The sequence below is a fragment of the Ictidomys tridecemlineatus genome, chromosome 1 (genome assembly GCF_052094955.1).
Source record: "Ictidomys tridecemlineatus isolate mIctTri1 chromosome 1, mIctTri1.hap1, whole genome shotgun sequence".
NCBI classification, from domain to species: domain Eukaryota; kingdom Metazoa; phylum Chordata; class Mammalia; order Rodentia; family Sciuridae; genus Ictidomys; species Ictidomys tridecemlineatus.
In genome coordinates this window covers 48,421,878-48,441,913 of record NC_135477.1, presented here as the reverse complement: position 1 = coordinate 48,441,913, position 20,036 = coordinate 48,421,878, and the positions used below count along the sequence as shown (strand labels likewise).

The 20,036-nt window shown below is 39.7% G+C and overlaps 1 protein-coding gene across 2 annotated transcripts in view; it reads left to right on the top strand.

The window, feature by feature from the left end:
- The first annotated feature begins 16,682 nt into the window (after nt 1-16,682).
- The window catches only part of Vcl (vinculin), a 110,283-nt gene continuing 106,929 nt past the window's right edge, over nt 16,683-20,036 (top strand). The window contains exon 1 of one of the 2 annotated variants that reach the window (XM_005325893.5): nt 16,683-16,978. In XM_005325893.5, the coding sequence (XP_005325950.1) occupies nt 16,811-16,978 (168 nt within the window). In that variant the 5' untranslated portion in view covers nt 16,683-16,810. The remainder of the gene's footprint in view (nt 16,979-20,036) is intronic. The other variant, XM_005325894.5, reaches the window with a different exon arrangement.

Sequence of the window (20,036 nt, the reverse complement as noted above, 5' to 3'; positions counted from 1 at the left end):
AAAATATAGTATATAATTATCCATAATACCCCAAATTATAGTACTATGCTATTCTTAAAAATGGGTCCCTAAATAAAAATTCTAGATATGGACTGGGGACAAAGCTCAGCAGCAGTGTGATTGCCTCGCATGTATGAGGGTTTAATCTTCAGCACTATGACAAAACAAACAAAACTGGATGTGTACCTAATGCTGGAGGGTGTATGTTGGGGACTGTGAATAAAACCATGAAGTGCTCCTCTTCTTTGGGTGATTTTAATACCTTTATCTTCTTCTTAATCTGGTACAAACCATTTCATATACTCTATATTTCCTTTTCTAAGGCTAGGAACATAGAAAAGACTGGGGAATAGCAGTGTCCATTAACCTGAGATCTTTCGACTGCAGATGAGAAATACTAATTTAATTTGGCTAAATCCAAAGGGAATTTATTGGTTCCTGTATTTGAGTGGCTTAGGGAAGACTATGGCTTTAAGCATAACTGGATTATAGTCTCAATAAATCAAATCTTTCTTTCTTTCCATGTCTCTGCACCTTCCTTTTCTCAATGGTTTGGCCTCATTTTTCTATGCCAGATAGACTTCTCTAACTCTAATTTTACATCTTTCAAGCATAGTACCTCCAAGAGAGAATTAATCTCTGTCAATACCCACATATTAATTTTAGGGAAGGATTTTTATTGGCTTTGTGAAGATTATATGTCTAATATTTAATGGCTGACTGTATCAGGGAGGCAGGATACAATGATTGGCTCGTTCTGGGTCATATTCATTCCACTTTGGTAAAGGAGAGGGGAGATGGTTAGAGAAAAGAGATCAGTATAACGAAAAGCTCCACAACGTCATATCATGGTTAGTATTAAGTGATAAATGGAGGGTATGACAGAGCTCAATCTAAAATTTTCTACCTTTGATTTTCTCCATGTTTTAGTTTACTGTAACAACTATAATTTGCTTAACCTGATATTTTTTGTTAGCACAAATCACATTACATCTTCTTTTTTCTTCTCACACCATTTGAACTCAGTGCTCTCTTTCACCCCTTTTGCTTAATAATATTTAAAGAAATATTATATTTATATATACAACTCACTGGTACCTGAATAGAAACATTTTGAGATGAGGCCTCTCATTTTGTGTTGCTATAACAAAATATTTGAGGCTGGGTACTTTATAAAGATGTAGCCTAGTGCACTGGTACATGCCTATGATTCCAGTTACTAAGGAGGGTGAGGCAGCACAATTGCAAGTTTGAGGACAATCTCTGCCAATTTAGTGAGACCCTATTTTAAAAAACAAACAAACAAATAGATAAATAAATAAAAATGAGCTGAGATGTAGCTCAGTGATAGAGTACTAGCATGCTAGCATGCACAAGGCCCTGGGTTCAATCTCTAGTACCTTAGGGTGTTAGAGTCTGTAAACAAGTCAGGATGGCGCCTGGCATTTTGCCAGAGGGAGTGGTTTGTGAAGTAACGCCAGGGAGCCATTAAGTGTGGAGATTCCTTATTGGTTGACTGCTGTATCTAGTTTATGTTAATTAAGATAAGCTATGTGGAATGTATATATACCCCTTCGGTCCTACAATAAATGGCTCCCACTCCTGCTGTATCAATGTACACAAGTTGCTCGTCACTCTCCCCCCCCCACCCCCGGGGTTATTTTGCTGCAGCTGGACTGCGGCATTAGGGGAAACAATAAATGGTTTGTTTGTCTCACAGTTTTGGGGACTGAAAATCCAAGATTGAGTGGCTCTGTCTCCTTAGTTTCTTATGAGATCCTTTGGGCTACATTATAATGTGGTGGATCGCATCCCATGGTGGGAGTGCATGGGAGAGAGACCACAATGCAAGAGAGGAGCCAGAGAGCATGTATAGGTGTCCTTGTATAAGAACCCCACTCTCACAGGAACTAATCCACTCCTATGAGACCAAACCCATTCCTCAAGACTAGCATTAATCCCTTCATGAGGGAGGTCAGGACCTAATCACCTCCTAGTAGGTCCCACCTCTTAAATGTCACTTTTTAATGCCATTACAGGCTTCAACATGAATTTTCTTGGAGACAAATCACATCAAAATATAGCAGCTTCTCTGAGGCAACAATTACGAAGATAAAAAAACCCAGTTTGAATCTAAAATGCATTTTTTAAACCAAGAGCTTGAGGCTTGCACTAACATGGTAAAGAGAATGTTGGCTGAAGATGAGTATTCTTTTTTTGGGTGGTGGTGGTGGTACCAGGGATTGCACTCAGGGGCACTTGACCACTGAGCCACATCCCCATCTCTATTTTGTATTTTATTTGTATTTATTTGCTTAGCAATTCAGTGAGGATCTCACTTTTTGCTGAGGCTGGTTTTGAACTTGCAATTCTCCTGCCTCAGCCTCCTGAGCCGCTGGGATTACAGGCATGTACCACTGTGTTAGGTGAAGATGAGTATTTCTGATTTAAAAAAAAAAAATCTCAGGGCTGGGGTTATGGCTCAGTGGTAGAGTGCTTGCCTTGCACATGCAAGACCCTGGGTTCAATCCTCAGCACCACATAAAAATAAATAAAATTTAAAAACCTCAAGGCTGGGATTGTGGCTTAGCGGTAGAGCACTTGCTAGCATGTGTGAGGCCCTGGGTTCGATCCTCAGCACCACAAATAATAAAGTATTGTGTCCACCTACAACTAAAAAAACAAAAACAAAATGTTTTTAAAAACTCAATTTGGCAGAGTTAAGAATAAAAATAGGGGCTGGGAATGTGGCTCAAGCGGTAGCGTGCTTGCCTGGCATGCGTGCGGCCCGGGTTCGATCCTCAGCACCACATACCAACAAAGATGTTGTGTCAGCCAAGAACTAAAAAATAAAAAATAAATATTAAAAATTCTCTCTCTCTCTCTCTCCTCTCTTACTCTCTCTTTAAAAAAAAAAAAAAAGAATAAAAATAGGGCTGGGGATGTGGCTCAAGCGGTAGCGCACTCGCCTGGCATGCGTGTGGCCCGGGTTCGATCCTCAGCACCACATACAAACAAAGATGTTGTGTCCACCAAAAACTAAAAAATAAATATTGAAAATTCTCTCTCTCTCTCTCTCTCTCTCTCTCTCTCTCTCTCTCTCTCTCCTCTCTCACTCTCTCTTTAAAAAAAAAGAATAAAAATATAATCTTTGAAGATTAATCAACTGAATTAAAGTTACCTACTGATAATTTCAACCTTTTGATTATGTAAGGAAAATAAGTACTTATCTGTTCATGCTTCTTCACATATTTACCATTTAAAGTATTCTTCATTTCTCTGTCTGAAAGAACAATTCTTATGATACAGGTCTACTAGTGGCAAAGTTTTTCAAGTTTCTTTCTTTTTTTTAAAAAAATGCCTTTATTTAATTTATTTATTTTTATGTGGTACTGAGGATGGAACCCAGTGCCTCACATATGCTAGGCAAGTGCTCTACCACTGAGCACAACCACAGCCCAGTTTTTTAAACTTTCTGTTATAAAGAAAATTTTATTTTGCTTTCATTTAAAAAAAGTGTTTTCTCTAGGCATGAATTCTAAGTTGACAGTTTTTTCTCCCCTTTCAGTATATTAAAGATTTACTCCACTGACTTCTGTCTTTCATTCTTTCTAAGGAGAAGTCTGCTGTTATTCCTGTCTTCTCAGCTTCTGTAATCATACTGGCCAATTCCCAAAATATCTTCCTCTCTCTGTGTCTCTCTCCATATTATATATACAATCTATATAGTTATGATATGTAATATAGAATTATAGGATATATCACATGCAATGTGTATAATATACATAATATATAATTATATATCATATAAGGTAATATATAATACATAATATATGACATAAGAAATATGTAATATACATTATACACATTACATATGATATACCTCATGTGATAATACATAAATATATGTGACAATATCTTATATATTATAATATGGTATATAACATGCATTATAGCATATAATTATATATTTCATATGAATGTTTCATAAATATACATATATAAATATAAATATGTACATATTCCATTGGTTCTGTTTCTCTGGAGAACTCTATTTTTTTTTAAGAGAGAGGGAAAGGGGGAGAGAGAGAGAGAAAGAGAGAGTATGTTTTTTTTTTTTTTTTTTTTAAATATTTATTTTTAATTGTCGGCGGACACAACATCTTTGTTGGTATGTGGTGCTGAGGACCGAACCCGGGCGCACGCATGCCAGGCAAGCGCACTACCGCTTGAGCCACATCTCCAGCGAGAGAGTATGTTAATATTTATTTTTTAGTTATTGGCGGATACAACATCTTTGTTTTGTATGTGGTGCTGAGGATCGAACCCGGGCCGCACGCATGCCAGGAGAGTGCGCAACCACTTGAGCCACATCCCTAGCCCTCTGGAGAACTCTAATACAAGTACACATTTCCATTCTGGCTCATCTGATTTTTATGAGATCAAAGGTGAGCTGAATTGTTCCACCTTACCTTTCAGATGGGTACCCTTCAGCCTTGGGTATTTTTCTCAAATGCATGTTCTGAACAGTAATCAAAGACCTAAAGGTAATCCTCTGAAGAATCTTCAGTGTTCTTCCCAGGCAGATCTCTTTTCTGGTATTATTTGTTTTTTGGTACCAGAGATTGAACTCAGGGGCACTCAACCACTGAGCCACATCCCCACTCCTATTTTGTATTTTATTTACAGACTGAGTTGCTTAGTGCCTCGATAAATTGTTGAGGCTGGCTTTGAACTAATGATCCTCCTGCCTCAGCCTGCCGAGCTGCTGGGATTACAGGCATGCGCCATTGTGCCCGGCTCTTTTCTGGTATTTTTATTGCAGATTATAGCCTTATTGATCTCCTAGTAATTCCAGTAACACCTCAACTCAGGGAGTCTGTTGACTCTTTGAGTTCTTCCTCCCTGCACAGGCAGTAAGAACAAATTTTAAACTCATTTCACTTTTAGGGATCACTGTCATAGCTACTGCTATGAACTGCTACTGTGGTCCAATGTTTGAACATAACTGTTTCATGTATTTGCTTGTTTTATTATAATTATTATTATTGTTGTTGTTTTTTCATTGTTGGTGATTGAACCAAAGACAAACACTCTATCACCCCAGATCCTGGTTTTTTAAAATTTTAGGCAAGAGAGTTGTTATGGTTTGAATATGAGGTGTCTCTCCAATAGCTCCTATGCTAATGGAAGAATATTCAGAGGTGAAATTATTGGACTGTGAGAGCTATAACCTAATTAGTTAATCATGGTTTTAAATGGACTAATTGGGTGTTAACTGTAGGCAGGTGGGGCATGGCTGGAAGAGGTGGGTCACGAGGGCATTCCCTAGAGGGATTTATCTTCCCTATGCCTTCTTTTTTCTTTTTATTTTTTTGCAGTTGTAAATGGACAGAATACCTTTATTTATTTTTATGTGATGTTGAAGATCGAACCCAGGGCCTCACACATGCTAGGCAAGCACTCCACTGAACTACAGCCCCAACTCTTCCTTGTGCCTTCTTAAACTGGCATGTGCTCCCTCTCCCTCTCTCTCCCTTTCTCCCCTTATCTCTCTCTCCTTCCTGGCCACCATGAGTGGAGTCACACTCCCACACCATGCCTTCCACCATAATGTTCTGCCTTACCTTGGGCTCAGAGCAATGGACCATGGACTAAACTTCTGAAATTGTGAGCCAAAATAAACTTTCCATCCTTTAAGTTGTTCTTGTCAGGTATTTTGTCAGTGATGAAAATCTGACTAGAACAAGGGTAAAGCTAGTCTCTGTTTTCTGACCTTCTTCAACAAAATTGGAAGTCAAATTCCCATTTGTTTATCCCATTCTTAGTTAGGTTTTCTGTCACTCAGAGCTAAAAGCATTCTTAAAGGATGTATGCTGTCTTTAATAATTTAGGTGACTCATATATTTTGGCTAAAACATAATCTTTACTGTTTATCAAAACAAAGAATAAGGGCTGGGGCTGGGGCTCAGTGGCAGAGCGCTTGCCTCGCACATGTGAGGCACTGGGTTCAATCCTCAGCACCACATAAAAATACACAAAATAAAAAAATATTTAAAAAAAACAAAGTATAAAATGGCAACATTACTAAAATCATCATTATAAAAGGAGATTATTATCATTAGTATATTGGACATACTGAAGAATGTAGCTACTGCAATAAGAAAACAACACATGGGGATAAATATTGGAAATAAAGAGGCAAATAAGTCTTATTTTTTTCAAATGATGTAATTGCATAATAAGAAAACTCAAGAGATTCTACCAAAAGTAAATCTTATTTATAATTAATAAGAGGCTTTATCTTATGATAACAATAAAAATAGCTTTTCTTTAAATAAAAAATAAGTTCCTGGAAAAAAAGTCATTTCAGTTATCAACAAACTACAGATACCTAGAAATAAGAGAGAGATATTTCTAATGGAAAAAGAATACATTTGACTGACAGAGCACACACAAAAAAAATCTTTGTAATCATTATATATAAGATCCATATTTGGGGGCTGGGATTGTGGCCCAGTGGTAGAGCGCTCGCCTTGCATGTGCAAGACTCTGGGTTCGAGCCTCAGCACTACATAAAAATAAATGAATAAAATAAAGGTTAAAAAAAGATCCGTATTTAGGAACCCCATTTCCAAATATTTCTGAAGGAGATGTCTTGAAGATTTTCTCTCAAAATCCACCCAACCACCTGGTGCAGTGGTATGCGCCTGTAATTCCTGCAGGTTGGGAGGCTAAGGCAGGAGACTAAGGCAGGAGGATCATGAGTTCAAAACCAGCCTCTGCAAAAGTGAGGTGCTAAGCAATTCAGTGAGTCCATGTCTCTAAATAAAATACAAAATAGGGCTGGGGATGTGGCTCAGTGGTCGAGTGTCCCTGAGTTCAATCTCTGGTAACAAAAGAAAAAAAATCCACCCAACCACAAAATTGATCAGCTAAAGCCTGACAGTAATCAATTAGTTAAAAAGTTGTGACTGGGTTTCCTGTGTTTATCTTTGGTTCTCAGCATAGTGGGGTTCAATTTGATGTTCTCACCAGTAGCTATTAGCACATTTGAATGAAGTCTATTGCAGTTGGCAAAATGCTGAGTTACCAGATGCTATGTAGAGTCACATCATGTGACCCAGACAATTAACAATTTAGTTGGCAAAGCTGTGGACAAGAATAAAGTTAAAGATTATTATCTAGGATCTCCTGAATAATGTAGGCTGAAATGGGACAAGAAGTAAGTGGGTGGTGGGCCTTATGGGACTATTTTGCTAAATTTTATTATTTATGTATTTCTTTTGAGTGAATTTCTGAAAGTACTGGCATTCCTATTTCAGCCAAGCAAGTTTTCTGTATGGAGACCCAGAAATTCACACTGTAGCAAAAACTGTTCTTATGGATGGAATTGGCAACCTGCTAGGTTAGTGTTTACTGAAAGCCAATTCTTGAATTAACTGCATTAGAATCAATAAGGAGGGGCTGGGATTATGGCTCAGCATATTGTATACAACTACAACTAAAAAATAAATATTTATTAAAAAAGAATCACCAAGGAAATTTACTAATTAATACAAATTCTTTGGCCCTATCATAGACTTTCTGAATCAGATCATCCTGAGAAGTGCCTAGATATTTGTATTTTAAAAGCACTCCCTTAACTGATTTTAATGTGCAGTCAGATTTTAGAACTATTGATTTAGATATCTGGAAGATTCTATACTCTTAAATGTTTTTCCTGTTCTCTTGCAATAATACCTGAAATTTTATATTACTCTTAGTATTGAAGGTTATGGTTGATGTGCAAATGTTAGTGATGCGTAGTAATCTAGGCTCCTTCAATAGAGAGTGACAGGAACCCAATTTAAGAAAACTGGCTAACCTAATTGAGAAAAGGGAAGCAAGATTTTTCATTCATAAGTCTTTCTATTTTTTTTCTTTTCTTTTCCTTTTTGTAGTACTGGGGATCAAATCCAGAGCCTTACACATGTTAGGCAAGCATCTACCACTGAGTTATATCCCCATTCCTGAGTCTTTCCTTTTCTTAGAAGGTCACTCTTTGTTTATGTATTTATCTCTCTATATACCTATTGGATATCTATATCTATCTATATAGAGTTATAAATATATATTTATATATAGACACATCTATATATAGTGTCTATAAATATATAAATATGGATTTTAATATATATATACATACATACATAGATACGGACATCAGCTGGCATACACACACACACACACATATCACTCATTGGTACTGTTTCTCTTGAGAACTCTAATATATTCAGAAACTGAAAAAATTCTAAGATCAGTCTGGCCTCTATCTCCTGGTCCCTTTCTCTCTCCATAGTATTGCCTTCCAGTTGAAGCTCCTTATGGTGTTTCACAGAGCTCTAGGCATTCCATCATGAAATCTAAGTGACTGTGGATACTCCCCATTGTCACACATGTGGGAAAAGAAAGCATGACTTTGGTAACTTCCATATTAGGGAGTCACTCTTTCTTGCACTGAATCAAACTGGTCATTCCTGAACCAATCACTATGACTTGGTGAACAAATATTATTGTTTGGCTCATGCTTTTCTAGGACCACCCTGGAAGCTATATTCCTATGTGTCAGAAAGGGACAAGCACTTATATCAGGAAATTAGGAAAGGAAAAGTTTTCTTTGATCTCTTAGCTTAATTTTTTGTTTTTTTTTTTAACCAAGGATTGAGCCCAGGGGCCACATCCCCAGCCCTTTTTAAAAAATATTTTACTGAGAGACAGGGTTTTGCTGAGTTGCTCAGGGCTTTGCTAAGTTGCTGAGGTTGGCTCTGAACTTGCAATCCTCCTGCCTCAGCCTCCTGAGTTGCTGAGTTGCTGACTACATGTTAAAATCAATTAAGGGAGTGCTTTTAAAAATACAAGTGCACCACTATGCCCATCTTTAGCTTAGTTCTTTGGGCAGAATTTGTCACTTGGCTACCATACTTGCAAGGGAGGCTGGGTAGTTTAGTTATTTAACCAGGTTCTGATAGGAGGAAGGAGATATAAATTTGGGGTGGAAAACTAGTTAGATAATTATTCCTTAGGGTTTGGTAGGGGCCTACCTTGTCTAGCATATTTGCCTCCTGTGGCAGATTGTGTTTTCCAAATATTCTCTTTATGATATGACATTGATACTTCTCCATCAAGGAGTGGGGTCTATGTTTCCTCCTCAGAATCTCAGTTAAATCTATGTACAACTAGGCAGAAGTGATCTGTGACTTGCAAGCCTTTGATAGAAAAAGGTAAAGCAGCTTCTGCCTAGCTCTTGATTTCTTGGAAGATGTACCTTCAGAATTCTGAGCTCCATATAAAATCCAGCTACCAAGAAGCTACCATGCTTGGGACACCATGTAGAGGACCACATAGAAATAAAGATTCTTAAACCAGGTACAGTGGTGCATGCCTATAATTCTAGTGGCTCAGGAGGCTGAGGCAGGAGTATTGAGAGTTCAAAGCCAGCCTCAGCAACTTAGGGAAGCCCTAAGCAACCTAGTAAGGCCCTGTCTCTAAATAAAATGTATAAAAGGGCTGGCAATGTTGCTCAGTGGTTAAGCACCCCTGGGTTCAAAAAGTATCCCTATGATCAAAAAGAAAGAAAGAAAGAAAGATTCTTGAAAGGCTCCATCTGTTCAAGACTCCCAGCGTTTCAACTCATCCCTGTCCAGGTATCAGACATGTGAGTAAAAAACCACTTGAGATGTCTCTAGCTGTAGATACCATCTCACTACAACTTCATGAGAGACTCTAAGTTGGAACATACTAGCTAAGTCACTTCCAAATTCCTGAGCTACAGAAAACTTGAAAGCTATAAAGGATTATTATTTTGGAGTGATATATATGTAGCAACAGATAACTAATACAACTCTATACACTACTGGATAGGGTAAAGAAGAAAATGAATACTGGGTAGGTAACCAATGGTGTTTGCAGTTCTCATAATAATAAATGTTTTAAAACAACAATTTGATGCCTATATCAAAGATATCTTTGAATTTTTTTGAGTTTTTATACTTATAGGCATTGAATATATATCTGAATTTATATGTGTGTGAACATATGTATCTATACATACATACATACACACACACACACCTGTGTGTGTGTTTGCGTGTGCACATGTACTGAGGATTAAATCCAGCTGCATCCACAGTCCCTTCTTATTTTTTATTCTGAGATACGGTCTCTCTAAGTTGTTGAGGGTCTTGCTAAATTGCTGAGGCTGGCCTTAAATTTATGATTCTCCTACCTCAGCCTCCCCAGTTGCTGGAATTACAGGTGTGTGCCATTGCACTTGTATTAAATCTCAAAGACATTTTAAAGAATTACTTACACTAATAAAAGATTAGATACACCTAAATGTCAAATAATAGGGAGATAAGTCAAATAAATTATGGTCTTTTACAGTTTGAATGTTATAAATATACATATATTTTGGTACTGGGGATTGAACCCCCCAACACTTTATCACTGAGATATGCTCCCAGCCCTTTTTAATGTTTTGAGACAGGGTTTTGCTAAGTTGCTGAGGCTGGCTTCAAACTTGTGATTCTGCTGTCTCAGCCTCCTGAGTTGTAGGGACTGCAGGCATACACTACCATATCTGGAAAGAAAAATCAAATTTTTGAAGAATATTTAATGTCAAAGACGTATGCTTTTTTTAAAAAAATTTTTTAGTTGTAGGTGGACACAATACCTTTATTTATTTATTTTTATGTGGTACTAAGGGTTGAACCCGGTGCTCACCTGTGTGAGGCAAGTACTCTGATCTATAACCCTAGCCCAAGAATATATGTTCTTAATATAATAATGGTAAGGTGAAAATAGCAGGAATAAAAATTGAACATTTATAAAAGGGGTGAGTTTTATGGTATATAAATGATCTCAGTAAAAATTTTGTATGAGAAAAAATCAAACACACACATAAAAATATATATGAATAGAGTAAGGCTAAAAGAATATATTAAAATGTTAATAACAGTTATCTTTAACAACTGGAATTTTTCATAATTTAATATCCTTCTTTGTAGTTTTCTCACACAATATTGAAGAATGACGTGCAATTAAAAATGTGAAAATTGGAAAATATGCAAAATTGAAAATGCCATCAATCCACATTGAATTTTTAAAAATTGGTCAAGAAAAGAAAAGAATGACCTGTGTTAAGTGATGGGGGAAGTGGTTGTGGTTTGGGGTGGGGGTGGAAGTGGGGTGTGGTGTACGTGTCAGCATTTGCAGAAGGGAAGGACGAGTCACTAACTAAGCCACTATGTGGTTCTCTTGTGGAGATGTGTGGGGAAAGGGCTGGTGAGGTGGTCTAGAGAGAAAAGATACAAAAATTTGAGGTAAGCTGGGGAATGCAGTGTGTATGTGTTTGTGTGTGTGTGTAAGTTGTATGTGTGTGTTTTTCTATGTGTAAGTTGTAAGTTCACTCATGTGGGCACAAACTGAATTAGAGTATATTGGGAAGAGCTATCTATACTGAGCTATACTCAGTATAGCTTAGTAAATCCTTAGATACATAACTGATACACAGAAGTCCAAAAGTTAATCAGGAGGAATGTACAAAAACCTGGAGATAAAATGAGCATCCCAATTAAATATAGAAGACTCAGGTTTTATATTCTGCTCTATTCTTGACTTAGATTTCCACAAATTGTACTCACAACTGACAGTTACTATGTCTCAATTTCCCAGTCTCTATACAAAGAGAGCTGTACTTATTTCCAACTACCTCAGAATTCCTATGGACCTCAAAGAATCAGAAGTTTCCATACCATAGAATAGTGTGTAATATAATTGCCACCATCAAAAATCCTTCCATGGGCTGGTGCTGTACCTCAGTGGCAGAGCACTTTCATAGTATGTGTGATGCACTGGATGGAATCATTAATACCACATAAAAATGAACAAATAAAATAAAGGCATTCTGTCCATCTTCAACTACAAAATTTTTTTAAATCCTTCCATAATTATTTATAACAGAATGCTAAATTTTTATGTATTTAAAATGTTCCTTATTACTACTAGTCTTCAAACTAATTATATGGCCAAGAGTAACATTTAGCTAGTCACAACAAGAGTAAATGCCACATAGTCCTTAACCACTATAGTTTTTTTTGCACATTATTTATTTATTTATTTTTTAATGTGGTGCTGAGGATTGAACCCAGGGCCTCCAACGTGCTAGGCGAATGCTCTACCACTGAGCCACTACCCAAGCCCCCCCCCAATAGGTTTTAATCTTGTGGAAATTTACTTTTTCATCTTTATCTTTGAGTTGTATGAACATTCACTTCAGTCTGGCCAGTTTATTCCATCGAACTGGAACATGCACCCATCTTGAGGCTTGCTCATTCTGGAATGTCTGCCCTCTTGCCTGCCTAACCAAACATTATTCTTCCTTTGAGGGCAGATTTAGTTCCATTGCTCTATTGTCTCTTTCTTATCCTCAGGCCCATGGTGATCTTCTCCTGCTTGGAATTTGAGCACTACACAATCTTTGGGTGATCTTCTCAAGCTAGGAATTTGAACAGTGCATACTCTCTGTAACCAGCTAGAGAGAACTCTGTTTTAAAAGGCTCACGTGAGGGATTGGACTTGTAGCTCAGTGGTAGAGCACTTGCCTAGCACATATAAGGCACTGGGTTTGATCCTTAGCACCACATTAATAATAATAATAAAAAAAGGCTCATGTGATTAGGTCAAGCCTATCTGGGTAATTTTCCTATTTTAAGGCCAACTGTGCTACTAATCACAGTAGTAAAATGTATTATATTCACAGTGTATACACCAGGGCTGAGAAATCTTCAAGGACATCTTAGAATTTTTACTGACCACAATGGGTAAAACTTCTACAAGCTTAGAAAGCTGTCTGGGTAGGAAAGGACAAAAACTCAAAAGTGAAACTTCACCAGGGGCTTTTGAAGACTGTGAATATGTCATTTGTGATTGTGTCAATAACAACAATGGCTCCTTTTACTGAAGGTCTCCCGAGTGCTTTACATAAATTCATTCACTGATCCTTAAGATCATCTCTATTATGGACTGGGGTGGGTAGAGCTCAGTTGTCTAATGTTTGCCTAGTATGTGCAAGGCCTTGGGTTCAATCTCCAGCACCACTAAACAAACAAAGAAAACAAAAACAAAACAAAAAAAAAAGGTGGTATTATTCTACTTTTACAAAAAGAAATTTAAGTAGAGTGAAGAAAAGCTACTTGCCAGATTTAAATCTCAATCTAATTATAAAGCTGGATTACAGTTTGAATACTGGCTGACTCTGAGTTTGTGCACATTATGTTGTTTAAGTCACCTATCTGTGGGTCTGGGTGGTGAAGCAGAATGTAATAAGGTTGGTCTGGGCCCAGACTGTGGAGGGTATTTGCATTAACATGTGTTAACAGGTATCAAGAAAGATTTTAGAGTGTGTGTGAATGTTGGGGAAAGAGAGGAATAGAAATGGATATAGATGGAGAAGAGCACAAGGATATGGATGGAGGATTATGAAGAATGGTATCTTTGGTAGGTTAATATGGCCAGTAATGAGCAGCCTGGATTACAAGATTGGAGTCAAGGATGATACAGTTAAAAGACTAGTACTAGTACTGAATCTTGCTGACAATTTTTAGGAAATACATCAGATGGAAGAACATGCTAAAAAGCTCACAACCATACAACTAACAAAGTGGGAACAGAATGGAAATTACAGAAAAACAATCACACATAGTTCTATCACCAAGGTATTACTATTAGCAATACAAAACAATGGGCAGATAAAATAGCTTTGCTAGCTATGGTAGGGACTAAACAAAAGTTTTATTAGTTTTCATAAGAATTTCCATGGGGAAAGGAAGTTCAAAAGGAGCTGTTTATTTAAAGTCAGTCATGATCAGACCTAGGTTACCAGCATAGCCTGGCTCATGGGCTATGTGTTGATGGAAGGGCTCTTCACTCAGAAGGACTTCACATTGTGGTTGCTATCCTAATTCTAATTAATTTTATCTTTCAGTTTGCATTATAGGAAGAAAGTCTAATGGGACAATGGAGCATGCCGTAGGACTTGATGCCTCAGTTTATGCATGGACCAACTTTCTGTCACCTGCTTTGGATGGGATTTCAGATGTCTGCTTCCACATCCTCTGTCCATCTGACCCTGCCCAGTCTCCCTCTCCCTACTCTTGCCCAGTGATTACAGTTTCCTGCTCCACCTTGGTCAGGGTTCAATGTGTGCTCCCTACAGTGTCTAGAGATGAGATACTATGGTAGCCATTCTCAATTGGAGCTACAATGCAACAGCATTCCGATGGCTGACTCAGTGGGAGAAAGTTATTCAGTCTCAGGAAAGGCTGTAATATCAGCCTTTCTGCTATAGTTGGAGATGCAGGTCTATGGGAAGGGGAGATGCCTGATTTGGCTTCCTTTCCCCTAACTGGGGAAGAGAGAATCAGTCCATTAGTTAGCAAGAGGAAGATCCTGGGACCCAGTTGGCTGCATAGGCCCAAGTTCCTGTGAGGGTCTCTACTTATCCCAAAGGTTTCCCTTGCCCAGGGCAAGTGCAACATTAAATAGCACATAAAAAAATAGAAGCATAAGTTGAGAAACCACCAAAGGAAGGAAAAAGCTTTCACATTGCAGTATCCCACATTTTCATTTTGTAATGGGCCCCACAAATTTATTAGCTGTCCCTATGTGTAATGTAAGACAAATTCCAAAATTTTTTTCTCATCTATAAAATGGGGGGAATAAAATGATAAATGCTGCATACATCTGAATTTAAGTAAGGACTTATGCACACTTTGTACCAAATAATTATTATCTTAAAATTGATACAGAAGTTCACTGACTATAAAGATTGGGAAACAGTAATAACAATGTGAAGATATCAGCAGGGTGTGGTGGTGCACACCTGTAATCTCAGCCACTTGGGAGGCTGAGGCAGAAGGATTGTAAATTCAAGGTCAGCCTTGGCAATTTAGCCAGTCCCTGTCTCAAATTAAATTAACAAAAATGGCTGGGGATATAGCTTAGTAGTAAAGTGCTTTCTTAAGATGCCTAAGACTCTAAATTCAATTCCCAGCGCAGTCCCCACCTTCCCTCAAAAAAAAAAAAAAAAAAAAAAAAAAAACATATAAGAAGGAAGAGTTTAGGCCAGATGTGGTGGACATACCTGAAGTCCCAGCCACTAGGGAGGCTGACTCAAGAGGATTCCAAGTTTAAGGTCAGCATCAGCAACTTAGTGAGGTCAGAAGCCACTTAATAGGACCCTGTCTCAAAACTAAAAAAAAAAAAAAAAAAAAAAGAGGGGGGGTTGCCACTGGGGATGTAGCTGTGTGGTAGAGCACCCCAGGGTTCTACCTCCAGTAAACACCCACCTCCAAAAAGAAACTGTTCAGGATTTGACAATAAGCACATTAGAAACAGAGGGCATTATACTACTAGACAAAAATAGCTTTTAAAAATTGGGTAGGACAAGGTATAGTTCAGCCTCTTGTGGTCCCTTGAGAAGCTATTTTCATTTGATTTGAGCCTCTTTTATGTGGAGGTTTTTATGAAAGCGTTTCCTCTCAGAATGGGGAAGCTTGGGCAAAGGAGAATTTGAGGTTAGGAAGACACACAAAAGATGTCGTCAACAAAACAGGCTGTGAGGGGATTGGGTAATGTGTTCTTACCTATCAACAAGTAAAACGTACACTCTTTTGTATTTTCCCTTTACTTTGAAGGCATCTGTCCTCAGTAAGTACACAGGTGAGCAATACAGAGGCAAAGCACAATGACGTCCAAGCAGATCATTTTTCAAGTGGTTCTCTCACCTCGGCCTCACATGTGCTGGGACCATAGGTGCGGGCCACCACACCTGGTCTCAGGTTTGTTTTTTAACAGTGAAAACTCGAACCTGAGCCCATCCCTAGGACATTTGTTACATAAATCGTTTTATTTTATACAACGGAATGCAGTCCTTCAAAAGAATGAGGTAGACTTCTAATAACTGTAAAAGATAACTCGGGCATTTTAATTAAGGCGGGAAAAATAGCTCGTTCTAGGAAAATGTTTAATCTCGTGTATTTAGAAAATACAGACAAAGGTGTCGAGGGTTACACACCAAATGGTTAACTGGGAATATCTCGAGGCCAGTGGGTGGAGTGTGTATAAATCAACGGGACACTCACGTTTCTCGGTGCATTTCCTGTTGTTTGAATCTTTTACGTTTCTGTGTATTACTGAGAGGGAATGGAGGATATTCTGACGGTCTCTGGTTAAAAGTTGAGGAGGGGGCGGGGAGACCTATGGCCCCGAGTTTAATCAGACTCTAGCGCCGCCCGAGGTGAGAAGACCCCGCCCCGCTGAGGTGATTCTGCAGAGGGGCGGAGCTCTGCAGATCCGAGGCGGGAGGCGTCCCCGGAGGGCGGGACCGTCAGACTCCAGCCGCACGCTCCGCTCCCACCATGCCCTTATAAGGAGCGCCCCGCGTTAGGGCTCGGGAATCCGGTCGCAGTCCCTGAAGCGCAGCCCCATTCCCAGGCCCCTCCCTTGGGAATGGGGGCGGGGCGGGAGTTTGGCGGCGCGGTGGTGAGGGTGGAGTATCTTGAAGAGGGGCCAATAAGACTAATGGCCTGGGCCCGAGCTGCTCAGCCATTGGGTGCGGCGACGTGAAGGGGCGGGGCGCCCGTGAGGCTGGTTACGCCAAGGGAAGCCCGGACTCTAGTCGCTGCTCCTACTCAGTCTCTCCGCCGGCTCCCGGCCCCGCTGATCCCAGTTCTGTGGCCCGCGGTTCGCCGCCCCGCAAGCCGCCACGATGCCGGTGTTTCATACACGCACGATTGAGAGCATTCTGGAGCCGGTGGCGCAGCAGATCTCGCACCTGGTGATTATGCACGAGGAGGGCGAGGTGGACGGCAAAGCCATCCCTGACCTCACCGCGCCCGTGGCCGCCGTGCAAGCGGCCGTCAGCAACCTCGTCCGGGTGAGCTTGCTGGGCCAGGGACGGGAGTCGGTGCGGGAGATGTCCCTGGAGTCCTGATCCACTTCGCGGCTTCGTTTCTCGGGTGGGCTGCCTATGGCTTTGCGCGTGGACTCTTATGCCAGATACCGTGGGTTCTAATGCTGATTTCCCCACTCTGACCTTGAGCAAGCTCCTGAGCCTCCGGGGCCTCAGTTTCCTCATCCATAAAATGGGGGCAGTCACAATAAAGCTTGTCTTGCGGGTATGGTAAAATTCAACGAGGTATTATTTGTAAAGTGCCTAGAGTGGCATATGTCAATAGTAAATGATAGTTGTGAGTCTATCTGGTGGCCACTTCCCTTGTACAGGCGGTCCTCACGTTGACTACCTTGCTCCCAGTTCCTTTTTAGGCCTCCCCAATCTGGCTTGTGGGTGGTGGTGGGGGGGCGGGTTCTCTTACTGATTCCCTGCCTTTCCTTCCAGGGATTCATATTTGAGCCACACTGCTCTCCTTTCTAACGAATTTTTCCGCCGCTCACTATGAGACTTGCTTCAGTCACCCACCCCTCAACAGGGCTCCCTGTATCTGACCCTGTTTTTCATTCTTCTAAACTGACCCTTCGTCTTCCTGCGGTGGCCTCCTTCACCCCGGGGCATTGTACTTCTCACACCTCAGGCATTCTAACACCTTTAGGCAGTAATTCACGACCAGGAGCCCATTTTGCCTCTTCCTCACCCCTGCAGCCTTTTATTTTGTTCCCGCCTGTGGAGATGTCCACCTGGCTTTACCTGCTGTCAAACGGCTTCCTCCCGATGGGGCCTTTCCAGACTCTTGGGCCCTCCTCCTCGGCCCCTCCTTCTGCCAGGAAGCAAGATGGAGCTGCTGGGTGAGGCCTGTGGAATCCGGCATCCGCGGGCCCCTACCCAGGAGAAGGCTGGGGCGTCCCTTCCCAGGTCCACACTTTTCTCCAGGCTAGTGGCTCAGCAGACCCCTGTAACCTACAGAGTCTAATAACAGGTGATTAATAACAGAGGTGATTCCTGGAGGAGATGAAGTTCGCTTCTGAAATGGGACAAAAGGTCCTGAGCCCAGTATCTTAACACTCCCTTGACTAATGTCACACTTTGTGCCCCACTCTGGTTGGGTGACTCAGACTGCTCCTGTCTGTGAGGAACAACTCTGGAAAAAGTTTTTACTGCTCCCTCACTGAGCTGGTAAATAGCCTGTGTCAGGGTAGTTGGAAGGTTGGGAGGTAACTGTGTCTGGGTGGGGCTTGGGTTATCTGATTAGCTACTTTACTGCACTTAAAGGCATTCTAGCAGCTGAAAGTTTTCCTCCATCTTCAGTGGCCTTGGACTGCCTCCAGCAGTTCAGAAGACTGGTAGCTAGGAAGACAGGGACATATCATAGACCAAAATTCTGATCTTTTGTCTATAAAGATTTATTAAGGCGGGGGTGGGGGGGGTTGTGGCTCCCCGCTAGAGAGGTGGCCTCGCTTGTGTGAAGTCCTGAGTTCTAACCTCAGCACCACATATAAATAAATAAAATGAAGGTATTGTGTCTACCTACAACTAAAAAACAAATTCAAAAAAATTTAGTAAGAATCTTTTAAAGAAGAATACTGTATTTATTCAAAATGTCTAGTTCTACATTGTTCTCTTTGTAACTAATTTTAATCTAAGGCTCCAGAGTGCATTCTTATGTAGTGTTGTCTAACATGGCTGCATTCCAGACCTCCATTTTTCAACAAATGGGAAACAATGTAAAGAGACAAGGTAATAGTGTCCTTCCATGTAGTACTTCAGGAAATGAAATCTTAAAACCACATGTTGCACTTGGAACAGAGTTAGTGTAGTCAAGGGGTTGATATCTGGTTAGGCTATTTAGAGAAAAGTTATTTATGAGCTTCCATGCCATGAATTAATAAGCATTAATGCCTGTAGTATAAAGAGCATTGTAATAAATCAGTGGTTCTCAGCTTAGAGTGTGCATGAGAATCACCACTGGGGCTTTTTAGATGTAAAGATGTTCAGTTTCCATCCCAGACTTGCTGAAGAATTCTCCAGGGGGAGGGTCAAGGGCTTTGTCTTTTTAAGAAGTTCCATAGATGATTGTGATATACAACCTTTGGTTAGGAAAGATTGTAAATAAGCACTGAGAATGCAAAGAAATAAGCTTCGTCATAAGATGAAAAAAAATTATATAAAGTTACATACTTCCCACACGTACAAAAGAAGCAATTTGAGATTGGTGTATAGGCAGAGAGAAAGTAGAAAGGATTGTGCTGATAAATAATCATGAACAAACATACTTGTGAGTAAGTTGCTTCCAAATTTCAGTAAGTAGACTGTCTTGATTGCAGCTCAGGAGGCAAATTGGAGAGAAATTGGAGATGAAGTCAGTGCATGACATATGGTCAGTTTAACAGAAGGCCTTATCCAACAAAATGAACAAAGAGAGTGGGAGGGGGAGGATGAGAATGGTGTGTGCAGAAGACTGCATGGGTTGTGTTCTGGGTAGTCCATAGGACCTATCTATTGTTTTAAAATCACAGTGCCAATTATGGCTCTTAAATATATGAATCCTCTACATGCTTCAAGTTCCCAAGTAGATTGTGTATAGAGAATTGGCCTTAGTTAATTTTTTTTTTTATATGCTTCCCAGGTCCTTTTCTCAACATTGGCACACACGTAGCTCAATAAATATTGCTGAAGGAAAAGGAACTATGGGGAGGGAGATAAATTAGAAGCCTTTAAAAATTGTTTGATCATGAAAAAAATGAAGGTTTGAACCTTGGATGTTGCAAGGAAAATGAAAAAGGAATTAAGTAGAAATATATTAGAAGAAGAAATAATAGAACTTGATAATAGAACCTTGAGTTTGAAAGATCCATATGGTATAATAAAAATAACAAAATTGGTTTTTGAGTAAATATTCTGGAATTTATATAATCTGAGCAAGTGTTTCTTAGGAGTTACTTGGGAGGTTCTATCCTTATTCTGATATTCCTCTTTGGGAATTTCTTTCAGATATTTACATCTGTATGCTAAATTAGTCTTATTTTGGTCGATAAAATAT